This window comes from Pteropus vampyrus, unplaced genomic scaffold (genome assembly GCF_000151845.1).
Source record: "Pteropus vampyrus isolate Shadow unplaced genomic scaffold, Pvam_2.0 Scaffold150, whole genome shotgun sequence".
NCBI lineage: Eukaryota > Metazoa > Chordata > Mammalia > Chiroptera > Pteropodidae > Pteropus > Pteropus vampyrus.
Window position 1 is genome coordinate 2,017,629 of NW_011888931.1, and position 27,768 is coordinate 2,045,396.

The window sequence follows — 27,768 nt, forward strand, 5'->3', positions numbered from 1 at the left end:
AAGGGAACACCAATAAACTGCTGGTGGATTGTAAATTGGTGCAGACACTATGGAAAACAGTATGGAGGTTCTTCAGAAAAATTAAAATCAGAGCTGCCATATGACCTAGCAATTCCATATCTGGGTATGTATCCGAAGAAAACAAAAACACTGATCCAAAAAGATATATGGACCTCTATCTTCATTGCAGCATTATTTATAATAGCCAAGAAAAGCAACTTAGATGTTCATCAAGGGATAAAGAAGAGGTGGTACCTATATAAAATAGAATATTATTCAGCAATAAAAAAGAATAAAATCTTGCCACTTGTGACAACATGGACGCACCTAGAAGGTATTAAGCTGAGTGCAACAAGTCAGAGAAAGACAAATATGATTTCACTTATATGTGGAATCTGAAAACAAAACAAAACAAACAGAAACAGATCCATAGATATAGAGAACAAGCTGATGGCTGCTGATGGTGGGGGGATGCGTGAAATAAATAAGAATCACCACTAAGTTCAAACCTATTTGGAAGAGAGAGGAAGCTGAAAGAAATACTGACATTTTGAACTCTAAAAATGGAGATGTTTAGATGACTTCTGTCCTCATGGAAAAAGTAAATAGATAAATAAATCCATTCTTGGATCAAAATAGGAAACAGAGAAGCAGGGCAGGGGTGACCGCCCTGTTGGGTGGGAGGGCCTGGCTCAGAAGTCCAGCTGGGGTCTGAGGGCACTCCCACACTCACCTCACGGGGGCACAGTCTTCCCCCTGCTGTAGCGATTTAAGGTCCCTTCCATTCTGTGATTTATGACAGATCCCTGTTGATAACTACCTCACCTCTTCTTTTAATCATTTCTAAGACACATAATTGATAATCCCCAGCCCCCGAAGAAAAGTGCCTAAGCCAAAACAGTGATAAAGCCAAAACGGTGAAATTGCATTTGGGGAAAATCACTGTTACTGTCACTGGGGACCTGCCTTGTGAACGTCATGAATCGAAGAAGGCTCTGAAGACACGTTAAGGTGAGAGGATGGAGAGAGCCCAGGGGCCAGCAGGATGCTGGTGCCAAAATTATCTCAGCTGGGATTTCAAAATCAGAACTTAGAGGACTTTAAGAAACAGAGTTAATGAGTGAGTGAACTTTTTAGGGGTGGAGTAGTAAGATAGTGCGAACTATTAATTTTACCTACGAAAGTTTCATAAATGGTGTGGTAGCGAAAAACAGATAAAAATGAGGGGCAAAGAAGTTTGAAAGGTGGAAAAGTGAGACACAGCATCATGGGGCGGGTAGTTTATTTAACCAACCTGGTATATCTTTTCTTATTAGGTAATAAGGAGCAACGGGGGTTATCTGGGAGAATGCTTGTTATTTTAGGAGATGCGAAGGCTACGATCTCCTACAAGGTTTATCAAGATGCCTGCGCCAAAGCCGGATATTGTATTGATTCCCTCTTTGCAGTGAGGGGCCCAAAAAGTTGTTTACGTGGATAATTTTATATAGTTGTCTACACAGATAATTTTTATAAAGACACTACAAGATTAAAAAAAATAAACTACAAGATTTAAAACACGCTACAAGATCTTGATTTTTTTTTTTAAGGAAAGCGTCTAGATAATTCTTTGTGAAATGAAGAATCTTTTGTTTCAATAATTCACAGAGTCAACCTGATGTTTCCTGAATATACAGGTTTTCATTTTCCACCAATCTGGTATTTTTTTATGCCCCAAGGACACCAAATTAACACTGAACACCTGCCCGCTCTCCTGACTCCTCACCTGGGCACCAGAAGTCCTGGTCCGCATTTCTCTTCTCCCTTCCTGCTGCCAGATGCCCGTTTCCTTCCTGCGGGAAGGCGCCCTTGGAGGCGGAGAGCCCATTTCCCGCCTTCCGAGCCAGGTTCCAGGTGGGCAGAGACACCAGGTTCCCTGGCGGCAGTCCTGGGCCCCTCTCGGCCTTCGTCTCCTCCGCCTCCTCCGTGGAGTCAGCGCTCTGGGAGCTCAGGAGCCTCATCCGAGACACGGAGCTCACCTCTTTCATCCTCATCAAGCGGTCAGGGTCAGCTCTCTGGGGCGGGGACGCCAGTTTCTCTTGTAAACTTTCAATCACTTTGGAAGTGTTTCTCGGCCTCTTTTCCGAGCCTGCCACGCTCAGAGTCCTTTCTATGAAGTGGAACAAAGTGGACCTGAAGGGTGGTTTTGTCCCCACGCCCTTGTGAATGATGGGTTTGGACTCCTGGGTGCTGGGCTGAGGCTCGAGGTCAGGGGCCTTGCCGGGGACGGCCTCGTCCACACTGGAGCCCTCAGAAGCCCAGGGAGCCCGTCGGGCACTGTCCCTTTCCCCTACAAAGAGAGGGCTTTCCGTCCAGCCACACTTTCTCCTGCCATAAAAAGCATCAGCGGACACTGCGGGGTCATCCGGCTGTGATGGGCTGGACATTGGCCCCTCCCTGGGGGACGCTGGCCTTTGGGCACTGCCATCGGGCTCAGTGGGCTGGCTCTGTCCCGTTCTCCTGGTGCCTGGCAGCAGGGACTCCACGGCCACCTCGATGCCCAGGATCCTCACAGCCCGAGCTTGAAGGGACTCATTTGGGGGGATTTCTAGCGCACTCGCTTTACCTGAAGACTCATAAAACTTACTGGCACCCCGCTCCTGTGCCAGGGTCAGCCCCACAGACCTCAAGTCGGGTGCCGAGAGGCCTCGGGGTTTGCTGGCAAGAGAGAGGGGGACCACGGTGGCACTCTCCTCCCCCGCCTTCGGCGGGGTTGCTTTGCTCAGCTCCGCAGAACTTGAAACACTGGGGAGTTCCTGCCTTTCCTGGGGCTCCCTCAGTTTAGCTGGACCGGATGGGGACACTGGTTTTGTGTCACGTGGCCTAGAAGTCATCATTCTTTTCACGGGACCTGGGCTGACGGCTAGCTCCTTCATTCTTTTCTCGACCTCCTGGTTTCTCTTCTCTGTAATCAAGCGTCCATGGGCTGACAGCAATGCTTCGCCTCTGCTGTCTGCTGCCTGTGAGGGGCCCGGGGAGTGAGGACGGGCCTCCGGGCGGAGGGCTGCGGGCTTCTGCTCCTCACTCCAGCTCTCGGACTTACTCTTAACTCTCCCGCACCACCCGGGCTCCTCCGGCACCAGCCTCCTCGGCAGTCCCGCCTCTCTCCTCTCCTGGCTGTCTTCACCGAAGCCCAAGTTCTCGGGCGTGGCGTCGGCGTGCCATTCCAGCTGCCATTCCACCTCACTGTCCTCACTGCCGCTGCTGCTCGGACTGCTCTCTTCCTCTTCCTGAAGCTCTTTGTTAAAACTTTCTAGCTGACTTATCAGATCCCAGGGACGACGGCTAACTGGTTTTAAAAGAAACTGACCAAACGGCTGCTGACTGTTGCACGGGCCCGTGGTCGCCCCCTTCACCACTTCGCCCCTGGGCATGGGGCTGGCTCCATGTCCGCGGCCGTCCACGCAGGGCTGGCTCTGGCCTGCTTTCGGCACAGGGGCCTGGTTTATGGACGAGCTAGTCCTTGAAAAAGCACTGTGGCTGGAAGGGTGCAGGGACAATTGACCTTTAGGATGATGAGCATTTGGCCTCTGGTTTTGGTCACTAGAAGCTAACACCATGTGCTTCTGGGCTTTGGAGGCAGAAGGGTCTAGGAATTTTGGAGTCAGCAGTGCATTAGGTGACTCTCCTGACTTCTCACCAGGGAGGGGCTGCAGGCTTTTGGATTCCTCGGCGAAAGTAGTTTGTGTTTGCTGATCTCTGTACTGGTGCCCTGGCCACGAGCCAGAATACTTGAGTTCTCTGTGTTTCGTAGGGTGAATAAATCTGAGGTCATCTGTTTGTTTGTCTTCTGGTTCCCCTAGATCTTGTTTTTGGAACTCTGTTCTCCCAGCCATGCTTCCTGTGAGAGCTTGCAGCTCCAGGTCGGTGGAAGACATGCTCAGCAAGCTTTGTTCCTGCAGAACTGTGGTCTTATCGAGCCCGTGCTTTTTATCAGCACTCTGTTTTAAGTCATTGTTGTTGGTATCTATATCTGGCAGATGTGATTCTGATTTAACTGGGATGGAAACCAAACAAAATATCGTCTCGTTCATTTTTTTCTTTGAACTTTTCTTGGTCTGAATCCCGGTTTCAAACTTTTTGAGCTTGGTTCGGGTTTCGCAGGTGCTCTCGCCCTGTGGGTCTGGAGCGGAGACCTGGCTCTCTGCTTGTCCGCGCTGGCCGCCTCTCATGTCAGGCCACTGTCCTCTCATAACACAGTGGTCACTTTGGTCAGGAAAGCCACCATTTTCTCCATCCCTGGGGAGCTGGCCCCACAGCCACCGGGGGCTGGGATGGCCGAAGGCAGGGCCTCTCTCACTCCCTGATGGGGACATCATGCTCTCTGGGTTCAGAATGGCGCCATCTCGGTACATGCAGCCATGAGCTGGCTCTGCGGTGGAGACCGGACCAGAGCGGTACAGTTTCTCGTCCACCTTTGTTTCTTCACAGAAACCCTGGGGTGGGACCAGTTTAATGTGTCGTATCCGTGGGTCGTCAAAGGGGATGTACAGAACAGAGCCGTCGTAGGCAGTGGTGAGATGGGGCTGTTGCGGGAAACTTCGGGGAGAGCGTGGGCTCGCATCGTACTGACTCCCACCCCCGAGGGAGCCAGGAGGAAGCTGACAGCTGGCAGCAGCCTCCTCGATCGGATGACGATGATCATCACACATAGGTCTGGGTGCCACGTCCTCCAAGTAGGGGTTTGTGATGTGCTGGGGTGGTGACCTGTACGATGGCGGAGGCACGTACACCGGAGGCTCCAAACCAGAGTCGGGCAGGCAGAGCTCCTGCCTGGGGTCGGCAGTTCTGGTCAGGTAGGAAATACTCAGGTCTGGCTGCTGGCTGTCCACACAGTCGCTGTTTTCTACTCCTCCCCTGGGATGTGGGCGGGTATCATAGGATGGAGGCTTGAGGGGTCTCCCAAACTTCGGCCGAGATAAAGGGATACAGGAGCCACCCTTCTCGGGGTTCCTGGTGGATTCCAAATTTGGTGCACCATTTGGAGGGTAAAATTGCGTTTTAGGGGCACCTGGCAAATGCCCATCACTTAATGGAATGTCCATGCAACTCAAGCTCTCGGGAGAGAGAACTCTAGGCAACGACCGGGATTTGCCTTTGCTTTGGGAATTCAGCACATGTTCTCCTCGTATGAATGGATACAGATCTTGAAACAGCTTCTCCCCATCACCATCAGACATCTGCCTCCCTAATTTCCTCGGCTGGTTCCAGCTTTCCAGGCTTACATTCTGCCACCTGGCAGGACCCGCCATTCTCAGCTCTTCTTCCCAAACTGCTTTCTTCATCACATTCTCTGTCCTTCCTCCGACTTCCCATAGACCCTCCCTCGCGTGGACGGGCAGACTGTGGGCTTGGGCCATTCCTCTGACCTCCAGGTCTTCTCGGTCCCTTGGACTTGGCAAGCCACTGACCTCCTGTCCTCTTCTCCAATAGGCGTGGCTGTGACTGCTCTGAGGCTGAGAGGACCACGCTAGCATAGGTTGATGACAAAACCTACAAAACAAAGAGGCACGGAAGTTACACCAAGGGAGGAAGCACACAGAAGAAACATGTAGTTCTCTGCTTCTGTGACTGGTGGTCCAAGTCAGATGTAGATCAGTACTTTCAAAAAATAGATTCCCAACCAGAGTACTTGTTGACTTTAAAGAAAACACGTCCTGCTCATTATGGTTGGAAGGCAGCCACATGTCTTGCTATCCAAGGGCCCAGGAGTGGCAGCAACAGGCTGCCCACAGGAACGTCAGGACGTTGGTTATACTTGAGCGATGTCAAGGCCTTTGTAACTGAATACATGAGGGAACAAGGGTAAACCCAAGAGCAAGTGTGGCCTTGGGCCGCTGCGAGTCCATTCCCAGCTCAGTCCATACAGCTGAGCTGCAGGGGAGCGAGTCTAGGAACCCGCTTTCCACAACCCCGCCCACAGCAGCGGTTCTTAAACTTTAGCGTGTGCAGGAATCATGAGAGGGTTGCCACGGCACAGACTGCCAGGTCCCATCTCCAGTTTCTGATTCAGGAGGTCTGGGTGGGGCTCTATGATGTGCATTTTTTATTATATACATTTCAGGGGTGTACAGCATTATCATTCAAAATCTGAATATACTACAAAGTGGACACCCCTAAAAGTCTAATTACTATCCATCGCCATACAATTGATCCTCTTCCCTCCTTTGGCCCTTCCCCAACCCTCTTTCCCTCTGGTAACCACCAATCTGTTCCCTATATCTATGAGTTTGTTTTGGTTTTGTTTGTATATTTAAATAGCGGAATACTATTCAGCCATAAAAAAGAATGAAATCCTGCTATTTGCAGCAACATAGATAAACCATGGAGGTATAACACTGAGTGAAATAAGTTAGACAGAGAAAGACAAATACCGAATGATTTCACTGATATATAGAACATACTGTGGATTTCTAACAGGTCCCCAGGTGATGCCGATGCTGCCTGTCCCAGCACCTCACTATGAGGACCATCATTGCTGCTGGTTGTCAACCATGACTGCACATTAGAATCCGGAGGGGCTTCACAGCTCCCGATGCCCAGGCAGTATCCTAGCTCTATCATGTTAGAATCGTGGCAGCAGGAGGGCACCAAGCATCAGAGTTTTTCCAGGTCCCTAGGAATTCCCAGTGTGCGGCTGACATAGAAGCATAGCCTAGCAGAATTCCTGCACTTCCTTGATGGTAAGAATCACCAGTGGGTCGTCAAAGACTCACATTACTAAGTCTTCCCCGCTGGGAGTCAGCTTCAGTAGGTCTGGATTAGGGTCCAGGCAGCTGTATTTCTAACAAGCACTCCCAGGGAGTCTTACCTTCAGACAATGTGGGAAATACTTCCAGGGCTGAGTCTGCGATTCACCAGAGGAAGAGGGGGCTCTGTACATGGGCAGAACTCTCTGCCAGGCAGAACAACATAGTGTAAATGCCAGCCTAGTTTCAGGTGGCTGTTCATCACATGGCTGCACCTTAGCAGTCTTTTAAAAACTACCAATGCCTGGGGCCCACCCCCAAATATTTGGACCTATCCATCTAGTGAGAAGCCCAACACCAGTGGATTTCAAAATCTCCTCGCATGAGTTTAGCATGCATTCAGAGTTTAGAATCACTGTTCTAATGCCACTGAAGACAGACTCTAATCAACACTTACACTGTGCAGAAATGTTAAGTGACTGTCTACAAATGACTGGGGATTAAGACTTTAACACAGAAAAACCATTAAGTGGAAGGAGGCTTGGGGCACTTAGCTATTTTGATTAACCACGGGCCAAGTAGAAGAAGTTTCAACTCTAAAACTGTTGTTTGCTTTTTAAATTATAAAAATATTATGTATTCATTGTTGAAAATTTTGAAAAATATAGAAAAGTACAAAAAACAAAAATCGCTTGTAATTTTTCTACCCAGAGATAGATATTTTGATAGATACCTTCTAGTCTGTGTGTGTGCGAGGATGTGGATTTTCAAATAGCCTCAGTATTCTGCTAGGGGTCTGGTTTCATGTGAACATTTCTTGACACTTGTAGTACAAACAGCTGACACTCACATAGTGGTTACCATGTGCTGGTCCATACAAGTGCCTTCTACACAGGAGCTTATTTAAGCTTCACTAGCACCCCGCTGAGGTGCGAACTCCTGTTATTCCCACTTTACAAAGGAGGAAATTGAGGCACAGAAGTTAAGTAACTTGCTGAACACTAACATTTACTGGGCACTTACGCTGAGTCAGGCACTGTGCAAGCAGGCTGACTGGATTCTTTCACTAACTTTACGACCATCATTATTTATCCCTAGATGTTAAATAAACGGTAAGAGTCTGTTCTTATTATTACCATTATTATTTCGGAATTACTTCTTTGCCTAAGAGTAGCTCTTCAAATCCTGATAACTTGTTAAGCAGCCACTTAAAGCAAAGCTGAATTATGAGTTGAAAAAGTAGAAAATATTTAAAATCAGTTGGAGGTAAACCACTTGCCTGTGAGCAGCCTAAATGCTTCTGCACTTACTGTTCATACTTGGTACAAGCTGTCTGAACACTGGACATGGCTGAAGGTCAGTTTCCCTGTTGCTTCTGTTGTCATCAAAATTGGGTGAGCAACATTTTGGTTCAGAATGCTTAGCAGAGCAATTCTTGGGTCAGGTTCTATAAGGATTAGTCATTTTGGAACCATTGCTCCCCACCACCACCCACGCAGGTGATCCAGCCAATCACAGCCCAGATCACCTGGGTGGGAAATGCCTTAGGAAATGCTCCCATCCCTTGGGAAATGCTCTATGATCCATAGCCTGAGAAACACTGTAGAAGATGAGCCATTTAAAAGTCCTCAACACCTACTGGCTATAGGATCTTAGACTCTATGCAAAGTCCAAGGGCAAGACTTAAAAACTGCAGCTTAATAAGAAGTTTCAAAAGTCATAGACCCAATTAAGAGAAAGTAAAGTAAATCATTTGGAAGTATGTGGCTGGCGCCTGCATCAGAGTCTACTTTCTTGCCTGTTCTCCAGTGCATGGCGAGTGGGCTTTATAAACCACGTGACTTTAATAAGCACCATTCTTTCTCCTTATAGTCTTACAAAACTTTCCTGGGGTGCCCGACTTCATGGAAGAAACCACACTGCGTGGCTTCTCATTTTCTCAGTGGATATTCTGGTTTCTCAGTAAACATGTCAGTTGTGCTTAAATGCCGAGGTGTCACTGGTCTATGTAAGTGCCACGAGCAAAATTAGAAGACAAATAAGGAATGACATAAAGAATATAAGAATATAAACAGACTGCAACTACCTATACAAGTAATATGGTCAGTTTTCTTCCCCGCCCAAAAATGTGACATTATCACCTTAACTTCACCAAAATTGCTATACGTAACTAATCAAAATAGCGAAGCATTCTGGATTAAACTTTTTTCCTATTTACACGACACAGCAAAATCTCAATTTAAGGAAAAAAACAAGTCACCTGGGACATTTTAAATAACCTATTTAAAAAAATAGTCCACATGACATAAAAAACTACAAAGCATTTATTTAACAAACATCTATTTTATACCTAGTATGAGCCCGGCTCTGACAGGTACAGGTGGACCCCACATGGTTCTGGTAAACTTCAGACAAGTTATCAAGTGTAGATATTTACTGGCTTTGATGTATGATACCCATGACCAGCTAAAATGTGTGCTACCTCAAATGGCTTCAAAGCCACGAATATATTTTCCACCTTTGAGAAAATAAGATGAAATCAATTTTTTCTTTTTTTAAAAAAAATGAGACTAACGATTTACATTTTTAAAAAAGTTAACAATGGGACATTTTACAAAAACATGCTTAACACATTAATACAGGGTGGGAAAAAGATAAGGAAAGCAAAGTGGAACGCAATAGCACAAATAAATAGTGGTGACAAGTTCAATGAGACAAGCAGGGTCTTTATACACAATTCCTGGGAGAACAGGACAGAAACAAGACAGAAGTTACACTTGCTAACAGTTCCATGCCTTATCACAGAAAAGAGATACGATGCCAACAAAATAACTGATAAAAACTGTTTGGAAAATATTTGAAATATGTAAATGTGAAAAACAACATGTCTAAAGGAAGATAGGCAAACCTAGTCACTGAATGTATAAAAACTAATGATGAAAAAAATTAGGAAACACTTCTGTTAGTTCACATGACTCATTTTCGACCACAATACTGCTCTTTTAAAAAGTAAAAGCCTACTTAGAAAGGCAGTATTTAAATGACTTTTAACCACGGTTTCACATGCTCCAGGATTATTGTCTCAGTGGACTCCAGGGTTCTTAGTTGCTGAACCAACTTGCTATCATCTGGGCATATTACAGACTAACTCTATGCCCGATACCCGGTGGGCATGGGACAGATGCCCTCCCTCCTCTATGAACAAAATCCTGAACCTGGTCCCTGTGGGCAGCCCCCAAAATCTAGAGGCAGCTATGCTTCCCTGTGAGGCTGGAGTGGAGGGTAGGAGGCCCCACTAAAGTGGTCCCTGGCCCACTGATTTCCCGGTTGCAGGGCTGCTAGACTAGTTCTTCTGACCCTGGTGTAGCATCAGATTCTGGACTGGGGATGGCTGCAGCACTTTGCTGCAGCTATTCCTTCAGAAGCTGGTCCCTCTGTCAAATGGGTCGGTCTTACCCAGGTGAACAATCTGAGCACAAAGGTAGCACGTGTCACTTAAAGAACCTCACACTTCTCGAAGGGAAACCTCTCTTCCTCTAGATGGGCAGAGGCATTGACGCATCTCTTGAGTGACTCGTATTCACTATTGACATGTTTCTGTGATGGGACCAGCCATCTATTGCTACAGAACTTGCTCTTAATGACTTTTGTCCTAGAAGCCTGTGATTTTACCTTTCAGCACGCCTTGGTATAGCCAATACACTACACTGTGTAAATAACCCTCTGACATAGGGTAACGATTAGGCTAATTTTGGAAAGGGGAAATATGAGGTCAAGAGAAGATTAAGACTAAGGTATAGAGGTTAGCATAAAGTAAAGATCAGTCAGAAAAGATAAAGCTGTTGGAAATATAATGGATAAATATCATTTTTCAGCCAAGTTCAATCTGAACAATAATTGTAAGTTGCATTGACATAGTTGTAACTAGAAAACACACAAATGCCTGGTTAGATCACTAATGTACTATCATGCCTGCTTTTCACAATGTCATAATAAATGAGTATAAATGATAAATAATATAGATTGAGTTGAAATCAAGCACGAAGTAGACTATTTCATGGGTAACTTGTTATTTTTTTAAAAAAATACACACACATTAAAATGGGTCTGGACAAGGAAGCATGATAATATATTGGCTATATAAATGATGCTAAATTTAGACATATGAACAAGGGAAGATGGGAAAACAAAGTACTCGGGGTACGGGTACCCACAGTAGTAACTAAGTAGATTCACCTGGAAAACCACCTGCTGACAAACCAGATGGAAGCCCCTGGGTCATGGGTCACCTGAGCTTCGGCCCAGGTTCCACAAAGATTAACTCAGAATGGAAAAGGTCACTTTGGAAACCATCTCTGCTGCCATGCCAACTCGCTCTGCCATTTCTATGACTAGCAATGATCACAAATTGCTCTTAATGTGGTTGGCGGCCATTTTCTGGATCATCTTACGGATGGGACTTCAACAGACTTTGTTTCTGCAGGTCTGGTAAAGACCTTTATACATTCTGGGAAAGTCAGAGACCCCACCTAAGACGGACTGCCTCAGGGAATGGTGCTCACTTTTTACAAGTCAGTTAAGTGCACAGTGGGTGCTGATGTGAAAGACTGAGCCATCTTAGAAAATGTGGTGAAAATTCTAGTAGTATATATAGCTTTTGAATGTATGTAAGAAAATCAAGAGACTAGGAAAACCATTCAATGAAGGGTATTCTGAGGTGCGGTCTCCATGTGGACCACTGACAAATGCACACATAGAGAAGGAAAAGGTGAGCAAAGTAGGAGGGAGCAGAGGAATAAAACTGAAGGAAGAAGGGTGGGGTCTGCATGGAAGGAGAAGAGGAATGTGGAGGACAGGTGGGTGAGGACTGGTGGTAGGCCACCTGGGGCAGGGCAACCACTGCTGTGTGCACTGAGTTACCCTCAATGCAGAGAGCTGGAACCTCACAGTGAATGTCATCTTCGAATAAAAGCCTTCCTATGACTGAACTTCTGAGAGAAGACAGCCTGTTTCACAAACTCCCATCTCTGACGCTCATCAGTTACTTAGTTAAATGAGACCACCTGCCTTCCTGTAAAATGGCAAGGATACACTCACTTCTCTGAATTTAAAGGTGAGAAGACACTTGGGAGTCCTCTCTACTCCAGCAGCAGCCCCTCTCCAGAAGAACGTGTGTCAACACACCTACCCACACGAGGATCTCCATGACGGATTACACGCTCCCTCTATATAAAACACCTTCTCGTGTACCATCATCATGTAGGAGCCTCCTCGAGCCTACAGAGAGACCGACCCGCAGGGAGGGTCGTGTCAGAGTGGCAGGAAGCAATTCACCATGGGCAAAGCCCAGGGAAAAGCGGGGGCAGAGGCCAGCCCTCCCTCCCGCCAAGATGTGGGCCTCACCGTACAAGTGCCTGGCGGCGACACTTGCATTCCCCACAGGTCACTAATCACCTCTGATGAATCTCCTAGCTCTGGGGAGAAAAGGCCTAAAGGGACAAGAGTGGAGTGAGAGCAGACCGTCCCTGAGTCAGGCCTGGAAAAGCACAGCGAACCTGCATCCAAACCCCCAAAGAGGCTGCTCCCAGGCAACAGAGCAGCCAAGGCTTGTGGCACCTGAACAGGCTAACGAGACCACGGGTGTGGTCTTCAGGCCCCTCTCTGCGGCAACAGGGAGCAGTGCAGGCAGTGCTGCTGGGAGTGTGGGCACCGGCCGGTGGTGTGGGGTCGAATGCCAACACCGCGACCTTCTGTTACTTGGCTTCTCTTTGCCTCTGATTCTTCATTTATATTGAAGGGAATGGCGACGATTCCTTTCTTCTTAAGTTTGTTGGGAGAGATTAATGAGATAATACATTTAAACTGTTTAGCAGAGTGTCTAACACATAATACACCCTTGTTTTAAACTATTATTACTGTCATTAGCCCTATTAAAATAAATTCTCAGTGGAGTATATAATTCCAAAACTCTTCCTCACATCATCCGAGGAAGGGGCTGAGGGCAGAGGAAAGAGAGAACTGAGTGTTTGTCTCAACACGATGATTATTTTAGATCTTATTGTCTCTAAGTCGTAATCTATAGGCCCTCACAATGACAGGAAACGGTGACACAGCTGACTGTCACAACAAAACTCTGCCTCTCAGTGTTGGCTGGTCTCTGAGGAAGAAGCGACGCCCATTTCCATAATGACAATGAAGAACAAACCAATATTTAGTTTACGAAAACAAAGCAGGAAGAGCAAGCTGCTATCCATCTTCTCTCAAATAAATCCAATAGGTAAGGCAGATTATTTCAGTATTTTCCTATTTTCTCTTTACTAAGGATATATTATATTTTTACCAAGTCAAACATCTCTGCTCATGTAGTCCATACATTGCCACCGTCAACAATGGGAAACAATAACCCTAGTTTCTCACTTCCGTTCACATTTCTGTCACCACCCCTCACTTCATTTCTTCAGTGAACAGTTACGGAGCCCCAAACTCTCTGCGCCTCAAACCCTCTACTCTGTGGAAGGTAAGCTCAGTCTAGGCTCTTTGCACCATGTCAGGAACTCAAAGTCCACAGTTGACCCTTGAACAATGTGGGGGTTGGGGTGCCAAGCCCCGCACTGTCAAAAATCTGAGTGTGACGTGTGACTCCCCAGTCATCACTGGTATCTATGGGAGATTGTTTCCAACACCCCTGCGGATACCAAAATCCACAGTACCCAAGTGCCCTGTGTAAAAGCAGGGAGGACAATGCATCCGGTTGGCCTCCGCGTTCCCAATCGCAGATCAGAAACAATTTTCCGTCCATGGCTGGCTGAACCTGAAGATTCAAATCTGTGCTGCTCAAGGGTCAGCTGTAGTCATCTCTGAAACTAAGTGACCGCAACTGAAGACGACTCGGTCTTTTTTAGACCCACGTTCCATATTCTGACCATCTGGTTTCTCTAATCTGGGTATTTTCTAGCTTGCTAACTAATCCAATTCTCTAGCTAAAGAAGAAACTCAGTACTAACGATCCTCTTGGTGATGACACCGCCACCAACGCAAATGAAGTTCTGGGCCGTGCTGCTGAAATCTTCCCACTCGTTCTGGAAGTACTTCCTTATCACTGTTCTTGCCGAAGACTCGTGTTCAAAGGGTCCAATTGGCTTCCTGTTGGGGAAGACTGGTGATGATAAAGTGACATGAGTATGTACAGGAGAGAGGACCAGGACCCAGGCGCTTCTGGAAGGTCGCACTGCCTGTGAACAAGCACAAAGCAACTCAGAAGAAGGGTCTATGAAAAGGCCATGGGAAAAACAAGAGGTTTGAATCCTCACGTGTGTTCACGAGCACACCAGCTGAAACGATTCTCTGACTTTTTTCTGTGACGAGGTCAAAATAAAAACACCTAACAGTTAGGATATGAAGCAAGCAGCTAAAAGACAAATAATGCTTGTGAGAGTATGGTTTTATAAAGAGAAAGAGCTACATAGAAACAGATGTTAAACTTGAAGCATTCCTTTTTTGGAAAACCATTATAAGCAGGATATGATTTGAGAGGGGCTTAAAAAGCCTCTGAAAATTAACTGTTTACCATATCCAGTAGCACTACCTAGAATGGATGTTTACTGATCAAATATAAACCTCCCAGGATGAGGTCCTAGATCCTCGCCACATCAGAGACTCCTAGATTGCCAAGTCTCTAATTAGTTATGACTGCCGCTGATGACAAGAGATAATGACAACTTATTCTCATGGTTAGCTAACAAAAATTTTTTACCAGAATTCCTGGGGCTAAACGGAGGAGAACCTATTATGGTGTGCCTTGCAGATTCAAAGCTCTGCTATGTTACTTTATTTTACAGTTTCCTCTGATTATAATATTTCAAAGGAAACACATGAAGGAAACCGTGAATGCCTGATAACAGTCTTTTTACATAGTTTAATGGTAGCTAAGTATTATTCAATTATGGCTACTTGTATTCTGAGCAGCAGTTTCCTTCATGTATAGATAACAACTAGCTTTTCTCTTTTGTCTCCTCCTTCCCCCTAGTGCGTGTGTGCGTGTGTGTGCGTGTGTGTGTGTGTGTTGGCAAGCAAGCCCTGGAACAGTCAGTATGTGCATAAACAGTTAGTGCAAACTGATGAACTAAAGGAATACTTCTCATTATAATCTTTGAACACAGATGTAAATAGAAGCTTTCAGAAGCATCCTTTTCCTACTGCCATAGAAAACAGAGACACCACATATAAGATGAACTCGGTAAGTATCTGCTGTTGGTTAGATGGCAAAAATTAGAACATAATAAAAATCTAGCATTAAATCATTTGATGTATAGAATGCTGACTGTGTGCCACTGTACAAACATTCATGGTTTTCCAGCTATGAACCTACAATTGCTGTAACGACAGTGACATGACCTGTGAGGTCTTTTCCCTGTACCATATGAGGCACTTTCAGGCAAAGCCTGCAGCCAGTTTCAGCATCACAGTCTGTTAACTGAGACTATTAGACTATTAGGAGCGGCGTACCATCTAGAAGAGCTCTCTGCAGAGTCAATGACTCGAGGAGGAAATGCCAAGTCTTTAGGGTCACTAAATGAATGGCCTGTGAAGGTAACACGTTTGGGGTGTGTGGTCAGCATCCCCTCCCGGCCTAGAAATCAACATAGTCTATAGCCCCTTTAGCCACCCTGGGCACAGCTCAGATACCCACATCTGGTCCTTCTCTCCTCTTGTCTAACTTCTCTTCCTCTATCTAGCCCCTCTCCTGCCCCCACTGATTGGAGGAGGGGTGACATGCTAACCAAGGCCACAGCATCCACTGGCTGCCAAAATCTGTCAATTCTTTCTCTCAAAAATCTGAGAGACAAGGGCAGCAGTCATCAGGGGGCTCTGGGGTTAAACCATCAGGTGGAGGCAAGAGAACAAAAGTCACCGTGAGCCCAGGTCCCTAGGAAGAGTGACTGTCTGCAAAGGAAGGGGCTGGTCACAGCAGAGGGGGAGCTAAGTGCAGGGAGAGGCAACAACAACGTGGGACAGAGACCAAAGGGTCCCCCAGGGAACACCCCTAACCCAGAGAGACATCGACTGAGGGTCCAGTCCTGACTCCCGGCGTTCACATCCCCACATCGAATGAGCTTGCGGGTCTTCGATTCCTACTCGTGGAGAATCCATGAGGCCCCACCACCACGCCCTCACGACAACCTCCTCCTGCTCACTCGGGGGCGCTGTGTTCTGCACCCACAGAATCCACAGAGAAGGGACTAGTCGGCCCGCTGGGAATTTCTGTTATTGCGTCCTCCTTCCCTCCCTCCCTCCCTCCCCGTTCCCCAGAGTTAGCTTGAACAGACAAAACCATTAGCACTGCTACCGCAACTGCCTCTCACCGAGAGCCAACACCTCTCCTTTTCACAGTGGAACCCCCCACCCCACTAGCTTCACACAGGTCCTCTCACTGGCAAATCCTCCCCCCTCCCATCCCACATTAGCCCAATGATCTGAAACACACAGGACTTATGCAACTGACTTGCCATACAAGTACTAGGTTTGACCTGATTAATTTATTTTTTAAGAAATGTTTGGGTGTTTGATAAATGCAAAATTCTTCATGGGAATTAGCAAAATCTGGGATAAATGAGAAAAGGTGTCAGCCTTCAGGAAGCTGACAATCCTGGGGACCAGGAGAAAGTTCTAGAAAAACACATGGGAGAGTAATTTCAACTGGAGGACGCTTAAGAAGTCAAACAGGTAAGGTGGACTTCCCGTGAGTGATGGGGAGGAGAGGGCTCTGGGAGCTCCTGAGCAGGGCTTTGGGGGTTAGGGGGCACACCCTGGCCCTGCGTGGCGAGCAGCCTGCAATTGGGAGCGGGCACAGGAAAGGCGGGTAGGGCTGGGAAGAGGTGGACTGCACGGCCCACGAAAGAGCTGGCGGTTGAAAACACAGGCAATGGGGGTCCAGGAACGCCCTGAGTAGGGAATCGCACAGTCAGGGTTCAGAGTCCATCCTCTGTGCTTTAAGTTACAGTCCTGAGGCGGACAGCACACATGGACAGTAGCTTTGGGAAACCATTGCTCCCTAATCACCAGTCTGGATAAACTGCGTAAAACGAGATTTGACTCTTGGTCCTGGCTCCACTGCTTGAGCAGAAGCGCAAGTTCAGTTGGTCTTTCACCCCTCCTCACATCAAAACTGTCGTTCTCATCCCATCTTGGGTGCTCGGTATTGCTTGATCTAATGACAGTGAAAGCTCAAAGCACAGCCTCTTCAGCAAGTTAGGAAACACACATGCTGAATGTCTAGAAATCTGTATTCCTTTTTACTCCTCTAAGTTTTAGCTGGATGTAACCAGCTCTCATGTAAGAAACTCTGTCTAAGCCCTTGTTAATTATCAGAGGGAAAGAAGTCCCGGCCACTCTCACCGGCCCCAGATGGCGGGCAACACCACCTTCGGTTATGGAGCCCTTATCAACATGCACAGAGGCGGCCTGATGTACACGTGTCTAATTTAAGTACAACAGGATGCATTCCTTACGTAGCGCCCGGACAGGAAAGGGACACAGCTGGGCTCCGAGAGCCGTTACACACCCGTGAGAGCCACTGGGAGGGCAGAGGACGAGGAAGTGAGAAAGGACAGAACAATCCGGCACAGAGCAGCCGTAAAAGGCGCTCGGAGGCTTGAGCGCCCCTTTCAAACTGGGCCGGGCCTCATGCGAGGAGTTTGGCCAGGCCCGGGGCTGCTGTAGAGCGGCAGCCACCAACCAGCCTGGCAGCCCAGGGTCTGTGGCCCAAGCCGGGCTTCTCTCCACTGCTTCCAGTGGCTTGTGCCAAGTTGCCAACTGTCTCTGGGCTTTACGTTCTTCGGCTATAAAATAGCAACATGGCCAACATGCTGACATCTCAGCCATTCCGCCGGAATCAAACAAATTGACCCTGTTCGGCCCCTGTGACCTTCCAAATGACTTGGATGACCACCTTCCCCAGTCACTCAGTGGGGCACTGAGGACCAGCTCGTCCGTGGTGTGGGGACATACTCCAGGGAAGACCTCAAACCCACCCGAGAAACTTCAGGAAAAGGGGGCCCTTTCGACGCTTCCCAGTCACCCCGACGGCTTGAAGTTGCACAGAGCCATCCTGAGCCTCACTTCCCCACCAGACCCGGAGGCCAGCCCGGCAGGGTCACTGTGGGGCAGGCCAGGCTGCAAGACCACTGCCGCACTCACCGACTGACTGAAGGCTGAGATCTAGCACAGTAACATACATCCACCCAGACGCAGAATTTATATAAGCCAAAGCATTGTTGGGTTTTGTTTTCCTTTCCCTTTTTCTTTAAAATGTTAAAGCTGTTAACTATTAGCACTTATTGTTTTCTCCCAAAGCGTTTTTTTTGAGGAAAAATAATCTTCCTCCTGCCCACCTTTCTGTTCACCTCCTGTTTTCAATTCTCTATTGGCTACTAAAGGAAAAAAAAAAACATCGTTTCAGTACAACCTAGGAAGTCTTGCAGCTGGTCTCTGAGGCCTTGGGCATGGGCATGCATTTTTACAAATACGTATGCATTTTCTCTTTCTACCCTAAAAGACAACCTTCACTCCCAAAGCTACTATACACCTCCCAAGTTATCAGCCAGCCTCAGAAGCGGGAAGAGGCCAGGTCTGTCGACCTCTCTGTCATCTGATACAAAGTCATCCCCGTGCTGCACAAAGCCACTTACCTGAGCGCTTTACTCATGGCAGAAATAGACTGCTGGGAGACTGAATCACGCCCGCCCACCTGGAGGCGGGGCTGGTGTGCCCTGTGGTCCTCAGACACCTGTCATCGCACAGGGGCTAGAAAGCCCTGAGCAGGCTGTGGAAGAGGTTGGGAGCCACACTGCCCACACGACATTCTGCGGGGGTGCTATTGCCTCCCACTTGGGGACCCGACTCTCATCCCCGATCCAGAGCTTTGAGACTGAGACCCCACACAGACCGCACAGCATGTCACGCGGACACCACAGGCACTTTCTGTACCTCGTTACAAGCAGCCTTCCGCTCCTCAGCAGTTGGTACAACGGTGAGAATGAAATGAATCCATAAACTTATAGTGATCGCCCTGTGTGCCAGCACTGTAAGAAACTCTGCAGTGAACACAAAAGAAGGAGTAACTGAGGTAGAGCTTCAGGCCCCTGAAATCCAAGGTGGAAAGTACAGAACTAGAAGCAACAGGAGGCAGGATAAAAGCAAGCACAGGATGTGCAGTCATTACTAAGCTGTCCTAACTCTCAGCCAACTTGTCCATAAGCACCTTCTTCCAAGTTCACGGTGGGCGTTTCTGGGAAACATGGCTGATAAGAGACTTAAGCCCAAGACAGCCGTGGACCCAAGTGCGAGTTGTGAGGGGTAAGGTTAAAGAAAAACGGCTTTAAATCCTCTGCCATTCCATGCTCCCCTCGGAACCAGCCCCGTCAGTGGATATACCTCTTGCCCCTCGCCAGAGAAGAGGTTCTGACTTGGCAGCACAAGCCTGCTTCTATCACACTGCACGTGAAGGGGGCGATCGCCTTCGCTTTTACTCGGTAACCAAGGTATTAGATGCTCTGGATGGTAAGGACAAAACGAACGAAACCCTTCCTACTCTTTGCCTGAAAGCTGTCAGCTGACATGGAAGATCCTTCCTGTGAAAAGGTGTCCTCTAACCATGAATGCCTCGTTCAGCCCCTTCAGACTTAATTCACTCCCTTTTTTGTTTGCTTGTTTGTTTCCCTTAAAGACAGGTCCTTTTCTTGCTGGTTACACACAGTTTGACAACACGCTGGATGCAAGCAGAGCCTTCCTTCCCCAGTCGGAGCCCGGTCCCAACACAGCACTGAAGACAAACACAGTTTTATGAAGTGATGACAAAGGTTTCCTCTAGGTCATAACCGTCTGGAAGAGAGTTGCAGGCTCCTCTCCCATGCTGGCTCTGTGGCAAGCTGCCGAAATTCCCTCTTTTTAACCCTCCTGTTCCCCCAGCCAACCCTCCCCGTTGTTGCTGTTGCGAACACCCACAGACGTGGCTTTACAGGGACAGGGACCCACATCAGGGCCAGGGTGCATGCCGGGGAAATGTGGGTTGGGAGCCAGTGGAATCACACGGATATACAAGAAAGGTGTCCTTCTTCCCAAACGAAGGGGAATACAGACCTCTTTCAACTCTGTAATAGACAAACTATTGAAACATATTAATAAGAAAGCCTAACGTACTAGGAGTGTGTGCTTGACATAAACTAGCTTTTGCGGAGTTTTTAATTGATTCTTAGAAGAGGCAATATCAAGAGATATTATACAAAAGAAAAAGGAAGCCGAGTACCGAAACGCAGTGCCTGGCGTGACAGAATTCGTTCACTCACCACCATCTACCGAAGGCCCTATAGCCGGGCCCTGTGCTCAGCGCTGCTGGAACACCCCACACCTCGGTGGGTGCTGGGCACACAACAGTGCCCCTGTGCCTCGCCCCACCTCTCCCTCCCTAGCCCCAGCCAGTTATGAGGCATTGAACGATTTTACTTACATACCCCGAACCCCCAAGTCAGAGGAAACCAGTGAGTTCCCGCTGGAGCTTACCCTGCCTCGGACGTCCTGGCAGCAGAGGCGCTCTGGGGCTCTCCGTGGGCTCTCAGTGCACGGCGGTCATTTTCAGAATTACTCACACGTCCTGTCCCCAGAGACGCCTTGCTGTGTGGGATGGCGTCACACCCATTCAGCAGGCCCGTTCTCGCTCTTGTCCTCGCTGGCTGGCGCCCCTCATGCTGATCCTCATGTGGTGCTGGGAGATCTCTTGATAGTTTGTATCCATGAGAAATCAGCAGGTCTTCTACGCTGTACATACTGCCCTGGCCGCATCAAAGCTTGGGCACGGGGACCGTCGTGGTGGCAGGGCCCACACTGAGGGACAAGAGAGTGTTGGTGAGGACTCGCCCTTTCTTCCCACAACTGCGTCTCACATGGCCCCCTCCCTTCAGCCCCAACTAGACCCTGGTTACTAACACGGTGTGGCTAACAAAGTGAAGAGGTGGGGACTGTCGTGCCTCAAATTACTCTCTGTCTTATTCAAGCAGAGAGTGAGCATGTGGCGGGGGCTCTGCGAGATATGGTGGTAATTCTGGGGACCCCATCCGCTGATGGCTGCCTCTTGTAGAAGAGTCCAGAGTAGTGTTTAAGCAATAAAACGATTGACAGTTTCGCCATCCCCTTGCCCCAGTCATCTGAAAACAACAGGCATAAGGAGAGAGGGCAAAATAAATACAGACTCGGAAGCTGCAATTACTACCTCATGATTCTAAAAAGAGAAACTACCATTGTCCAGCTTAATCTTATACTCCCCTGCTCTCATCTTATAGACATACCTTTTGCTCTAAAAAGGCAGAGTGAGATCTTTAACCAACACAAAGCCACGACACACTTCAGCATGATACGCTGTAGCAAGGGCAGCTATACCAGTGAGGCTGACTAGCTGCTGAAAATAGATCTTAAGTTTTTAGGCTCATAATGAGAAAACATGGCACACGGATCAAGCATACATGCCCGAACACTACACAATCCCAAACTCCTCCTTCCCATGTGAAACTTTTAAGAATCAGATTTCTCACCAATAAATCATGGGGAAACGTTTTGCATCTCTGGGCCAAGGGTGTCCACATGCAAATCCTGCCATGAGACATTAATTCACCGGCAGCTACTTCCCTGAGTAAACTGTCCTAAGACCACTGTACCAACAAAAAGGAATAAAAATGGACAGGAACCTACGTGAGAGCACGTGTGTGAAAATAGGTGGGGCTGCCATGTTTATTTTTAAACGAGAGAATGCTCTTTCCTCGTCTTCCTATTGTTACAGAGAGAAAGGCAGTTTGGTCGGACGGGTCTGCTCCCCAGAGGTTGTGACATTGGCCTGGGCAAGTACACCAAAGCCAGGCTTCTAAGAGCTCGGCCAGCTCTAGCCCCACTTCGCTGGTGGACAGAAATAGTGTTGCCGCAGTCCCCTGGAACAATGGCCAGGAAATGCCTGCTGGCCCGTGTGCAGGTGGAAGGGAGGCGCACGTGCTTCCTGTCAGGGGGATTCTCACTGGGGCCCATTGACCGATTCTGCTGACTGCGCATGTCCTCACTCCAGCACACGCAGCAGGAAAGTCTCGGTCATCAGCATGGAGGGCTATCAAACTTCGGAAGGCTATAATTTTCTATTAGGTACCTACATTTCATGGGAGGTTGACAAGCTCTGGCAGTTACTGCACTAGTAGAAAAATCTCTATCGCAATTCTGACATTCCCTGACACTCCTGCTGTATGTGTTTTAGGGAAGTGTGCAACTTGGGTCATTCACTTAGACAGAAATAGAAGAAGCAGAGAGCAAATATTTGTTTTTTGATTCAACTGAGCAAGTCACTGGGCTAGCGACTGCAGAGGAAAGAGATTCCATTACAAACACAGGGCTATGGGAACACGGAGGCAAGACTAGGAAGGCAGGGTCTTTGTTTAACAATTTGCCCCCAGCGCTAGTATATAGTATGCTCTCCATAGATAACTGTTTAGTGAATGCACAAAAATGAGGAAAAAAGGACATTTGAGCTAGGTTTTGAAGGATGATCACTAGATAAACCGCAGGTGCACATTTACGAGAGAGGGAATTGACATTTAAAATAGATCTGGGGAACAATTATCCCAGAAGTAAAGAAATGACATAACAACAATCCTGGTAGCCTAGACTGGGGTCCTTGGACTCATTGGCTCAATGTCACACATCCAGTCAGCACTATAAAGTTAGAGTCTGGGTCTTGTGACACCTGCTTTCTCTCTTTTACTACGTCAGGCTCTTTTAAAGCCAGTGCACCACACTCTATACACAGAGGGACAGGCCAGTGTCTACCACAGACCTGGCTGTGCTGCAGTCCACTGTCAGAGATGTAAGAAATGACCCTCACAAAACATGTATGTGGCTCATTTCCCTACTGGGGTTAGGTAAGTTGATCCCTTAAGAGCTATCACTTGACCTATAGGTCTGAGGTCAAAAGCACACTGATTACTATAAATTCCTAACTTTATCAGCTCACAGAGGCCAGAGCTTGTGTGCCAGCCTCAACACGCAGGACTTGAAGCCGGGCGGGAGAGGCAAGAAGGGTAGGGGAGGACCCACAGGCCCATAACCCAAACGAGTGTTCTCAGACACTGCTCGGCCCACGGAGGACATCGCTCCCTCAGGCTCACATCCTTCGCCTTCTTGATCCAAACTCAGAGTCGGCTCTGCCCTCCTCTCTGCACCCACGCTAAACGTCACCTGTCCCCTTAGATGGACTGATAACCCATCACGCGGTTTCTCTAATCCCTATCATATTCCGCTTACTTTCTTCAGGGTCCTCTCTACTTAAGGTGGAATGGGCTGCCTCACTAACAGGTTGAGGCCACCAGGAGGGGACCCTGAGGGGATGGGGAGGAGCAAGGCATCTAATGCGTTACTGGACTAAACGCTGTCCCTTCTAAAGTTTCTTTCCAATCCTGAGATGCCAGCACTCCACGTCAACAGTATTTAATTAAACCACCCACCAACCAACTCAAAGTGTTGCTGGAAAGACAAATGCACACCAAAAATAATAAATAACTGTTATTGTAACAGTCGATTTCACAACTTGGCAGATATGTGTGCATTTCAAATAGCACAGTATCAGGTGTGATCCTTCTAACCCCAGCGCTCCTGCTGGTATCCGGCCCCAGCTGTGCTCCCTGGAGCAAGTCGTTAACCACACCAAACTGCAGTTCCCTGATCTGCAAAATGGCGATGCTGCCATCTTCCTGTCTCAGCAGACTGTTTGAGGGCCAAATAAGAATACGTAAAAGTGGAAAGCACCACGCAAATGTAAGATTGTGGATTTATTATGCTACACTGGCTCTAGTTTGTCACTTGCCTTATGGAAAGATTTCACATTAGCTGTTAATTTTCACCATGTAGTTTAGACCATTTCTTAACTCCTTTGGTATCATTTGGGATGCCACTCTTGATTTCCAAAGTCATGCCCACTTTATAGCATCCACATCTGTTGTCTTTTGTGAATGGATACTCCAATCTCCACTTAAGTCACTTAGAACAGTAAATGTTATTTTATATGGTCCAAAACATTAATGCATAATTCATGAGTACGAATAATGCACCAGGCACTGAAACCATAATAATGAATAAGACATGTTCTGCACCTTTAAGAATCTTACAGTCTTGCTGTAGAGACAACTGGAAAACAAGCAATGAAAATGTGGCATATACATGTATTAGCGACAGAAGCTAGCCACCTCTCCATAGTGTCATAGCACTATGACAGGGATAAGGACAGGCTGACATGGAAGGGACCCTTACCCAGTCTCAAGGGATCAGGAAGATCCCTTCCAAGCTTCTGGAAGATGGCTTCTAACCAAAACCCCTCTACTTCAGGGTAGACCTGCACACTAAGGTCACCTATAAGATGATTTTATAACCAGTTCATTTAAGAAATTTTTCCTTCACTACTTTTGTTTGTTGCCTTGTCTCAAATACCAACTGTGGGCATTTAGAAGTCAAGCCAGTGCAGGTGCCTAGATACAGTCTCAGGTAAGTAAGGGACTTCTAGCACTGGCTGAGCCAAGACACAACGATGAGAGAAAAACGAGCCCACTATAAACCTCGGGTTCATTCTATGAATGTCTAAATGCCATTAATGCAGAGGAAACACTTACTATAAGAACAAAGACGTTTACAGAACAATTCATCCATCGAGGCACCGCTGCCTCTGAAGGTGTGGAGTCCCTAGCTGGGAGGTTCTTAAGCACAGGTTGATTTGGAAACTTCTTTCTTTTTACAGCCACCACTGAAGGTGTGTACACACACATCAATCACAACTTTAAAGGCAAAATATTCACCCTCACATCCTGATATGTACTGATATGTACTGTAATCTTTTCTATTCTTTTTCACTTTAAAATGCTAGTGACCACCCAATGAACTTCATGGCACTCTAGTAGGTCACAGCCTGCAGTTTGAAAAGCAATATTGTAGAAATCATTCCTGTGCTGGTCAGTGTGCTGGACTAGATGACCTCTGAAATTTCAGCAAGTTCAAAGATCCTATCGATCTATGAGAAATTCCTTAGTATAACAAGTTCATTGCTCTGTTCTCAACAGCAAATATGACTGTGCTATCCTATCAAAAATGTTCTTTCCAAAAAAGGCATAACTACTAAATGAAGCTATTTTCCTATTCTTAAGGGTAGAAAATGAAAACGAAATAAATCTCAAGGGCAAGTACTGTATTCTGTTTCCTTCCTCACTCTACTATGACTTACGAGGGACTTGACAGCTGAGGCTTGGGCACACTGCATCACTGGCTGACAGATAAACCAGCACTGTGGAAACAAAGAGGGAAGGCACTGGTCCCTTGACATGAAATAGACCTGCGATGCTGCCACTTTCATTCTCTCTTTGGGTTGAGGACGCCGGGACATAGCTTTCTGTTTCTTTTGATGTCACTACTGTGCTTTTCATGTTTTCCTACTATTCTCTGGCCCATATATTCCTAGAGTAAGTCCATCATCTCAAAAACAAAACCTATAAAAGCAGTTTAAAAACTCTACCACCACAATAAAAACCTGGTTGAAAGAACACATTATCCTAATGGATCTTGTTCTCCAGGTGGCATGTGTCCAGCTGTTTCCCCTCACCGCGGGTGGACGGTGCTTGCAGACTTTCTCCCACACAAGCGTAGACAGAGTGGCAGGGCACAATAAGAAGAACGTGCATGCGCTTTGATGTCAGAATGACCTAGGTTTCCATCCTGGCTTCCACTGGGTCAGTGGCCCTTATGAAGTTACTTAACTTCCGAGCCTCAGTTTTCTCATGTGTAAAAACAGATGGGTCTGCCACTTTATTCCAAGGTTATGTGGCTCCTAGGGGCGTTAGGATATTAGGATAGAAACTTCTACTAGACTTTGTGATATTGCTCAGTTTAACTAGAGAGAAATCAGAGCTAGGCCCAGCCTCCTGCTCAGAGAACTTCTCACCTGGTTGTACGACTTGGGTTGAGCAAAATAAGCCACTTGATTAAAACCAACTTTGTAGGACAGTACACTTGACCCTGAATGAACAACACGGGTTTGAAGTGCGCTGGTCCGCTTACATGCTGATTATTTTTCAATAAATACTATAAATGTATGTTCTCTTACTTATGATTTTCTTAATAACATTTTCTTCTTCTCTAGCTTACTTTACTGTAAGAATCAGTACATAATACATACAACATACAGATTATGTCTTAATTGACAGTTTATGTTATTGATAAAGCTTCCAATCAACACTATTATATTAGTAGTTAAATTTTTAGGAGTCAAAAGTTATACATGGATTTTCAACTACATGGGGGGCTGGCACCCCTAACCTCTGCATTGTTCAAAGGTCAAGAAGAAAAACTAGATTTATAAAAAATCCTTGTATAGAAGATTTTGTGCTGAGTGTACAACACACACACAAAAAGCTAAATACAAATTTTTGTTATCTGTTATTAAAATGCTACTTCTCACCTCTTTAAGACTGGTTTAAATTAAATGAAATTCGTGAGACTCAAAAAGAAATGCTTTTTGCCTGTAGTCTCTAATTTAGGTGGTTTGAAGGGGATGGGGTACAGGAATAACAATGGTGAACAGCCAAGTTTGCCTGTACTAGGTTTCCTGATCGATTCATGAAATCGATAGGTTTATATTCTATTACTCCCCGCCTCCCTGCCCGAGGATGCTTATGATAGGCGGTGAAATGTAGAAAATACTCTCCAGTAGATGCATAACAAACTGATCAAGAATATCTTCCGGTTTGGGGTTAATTTATTCCCCCTTGCCCTAATAAAATTTCTCTATACAAAGCAGAAGGAAAAGCCTGCTCTATAAGCTCGAAATAGCAGCGCACATGAAAGATAATAACATCAACCATCCACTGAGAATCTGCAATGTGCCAGATATTCTGTTAGTTGCTCGGCATACTTTATTTCATTTTATGCTCACAGCACACTTTCTGATGTAGATATGAATGTCTCCATTTCACAGACAAGAAAACTAAGGCTGTCCAAGGTGACACAGCTTATAAGGTTCAAATCAAGGTCAGCTAGCTTCAAAGTCTGTGCTACTATTTTAGGCTCACTCATCTATATTTCCTTTTTAAATAGCAACAAAAATTTCCTAATTTACCAAATAATGCATAAACAAGAAAAGATAGAAGGCATGATGGCATTAAAATGAAAACTACGTATATTTAAAATGAAAAAAAATTCTCCTTTATTCTCTGAGATTAAGATGGCTCTTCTAAATGCTTCTTTCCTTATACATATCAAACACACATACACACAAACCTTGCACATGTGTATATGCGTATACACATGCCCACACACACAGGGTTGATGCCTCGCTTTATTGTAATGTCTTATGGCAATACCAGTATGAATTTATAAACACTCAGAAACATGATTCATTCACAAATATGCCTTGCAATCACTTTGTGACCTCCAGCAGACCTCTTTGATCCTTTCGGGTTTGGGGTTCTTCATCAGTAACAGGAAGCATCATAAAACCTATTGTGTGAAACTGAAAAGCAGAAACTGCAATCTACGAAAAATGAAAGAGGAGTGAGCAACTTTAGAAAAAAATCAATTCAAAAAAAAAAATGTAGAAATAGCCACTCCTATCTGCAACATTAATAGAATTTGAACTTAATTTGAGCAGACAATGGGAAACCATGAAGGGTTTCCGCAAGCAAGGGAAAGGCTGCTCCACAGAGGCTCTGGCAGGAAAGTGGCAGACTAACGTGGTCAGAGCAAGGACAGACGTGGGGTCAAGTAGTTATAAGTCCCTTCTGCTGTAATATGCAGGGGTGGCAGCAGAGGGGATAAGTAAATAAAAGAAATAATAAGAATAATTTTCAAAGGAAGAAGTACAGTGGATTTTAGTCTTAGGGACTAAGACAATGGTCTTTTTTCATTAAGAGAAATACAGAAATCAGAAACTATTGGTTGGAGAAGATGACAGGTAATTTGACTTTGATTTAACCAACAC

The 27,768-nt window shown here is 46.5% G+C and overlaps 1 protein-coding gene across 1 annotated transcript in view; it reads right to left on the minus strand.

Moving 5' to 3' along the window:
* Nucleotides 1-1,547: 1,547 nt before the first annotated feature.
* JCAD (junctional cadherin 5 associated) overlaps nt 1,548-27,768 on the minus strand; it is a 31,736-nt gene continuing 5,515 nt past the window's right edge. The window contains exons 2-3 of the mRNA XM_011369520.2: nt 20,286-20,606; nt 1,548-5,532 (exon numbers count right to left, since the gene is read on the minus strand). Of these exons, the coding sequence (XP_011367822.1) occupies nt 1,728-5,532; nt 20,286-20,548 (4,068 nt within the window). The 5' untranslated portion in view covers nt 20,549-20,606 and the 3' untranslated portion in view covers nt 1,548-1,727. The remainder of the gene's footprint in view (nt 5,533-20,285; nt 20,607-27,768) is intronic.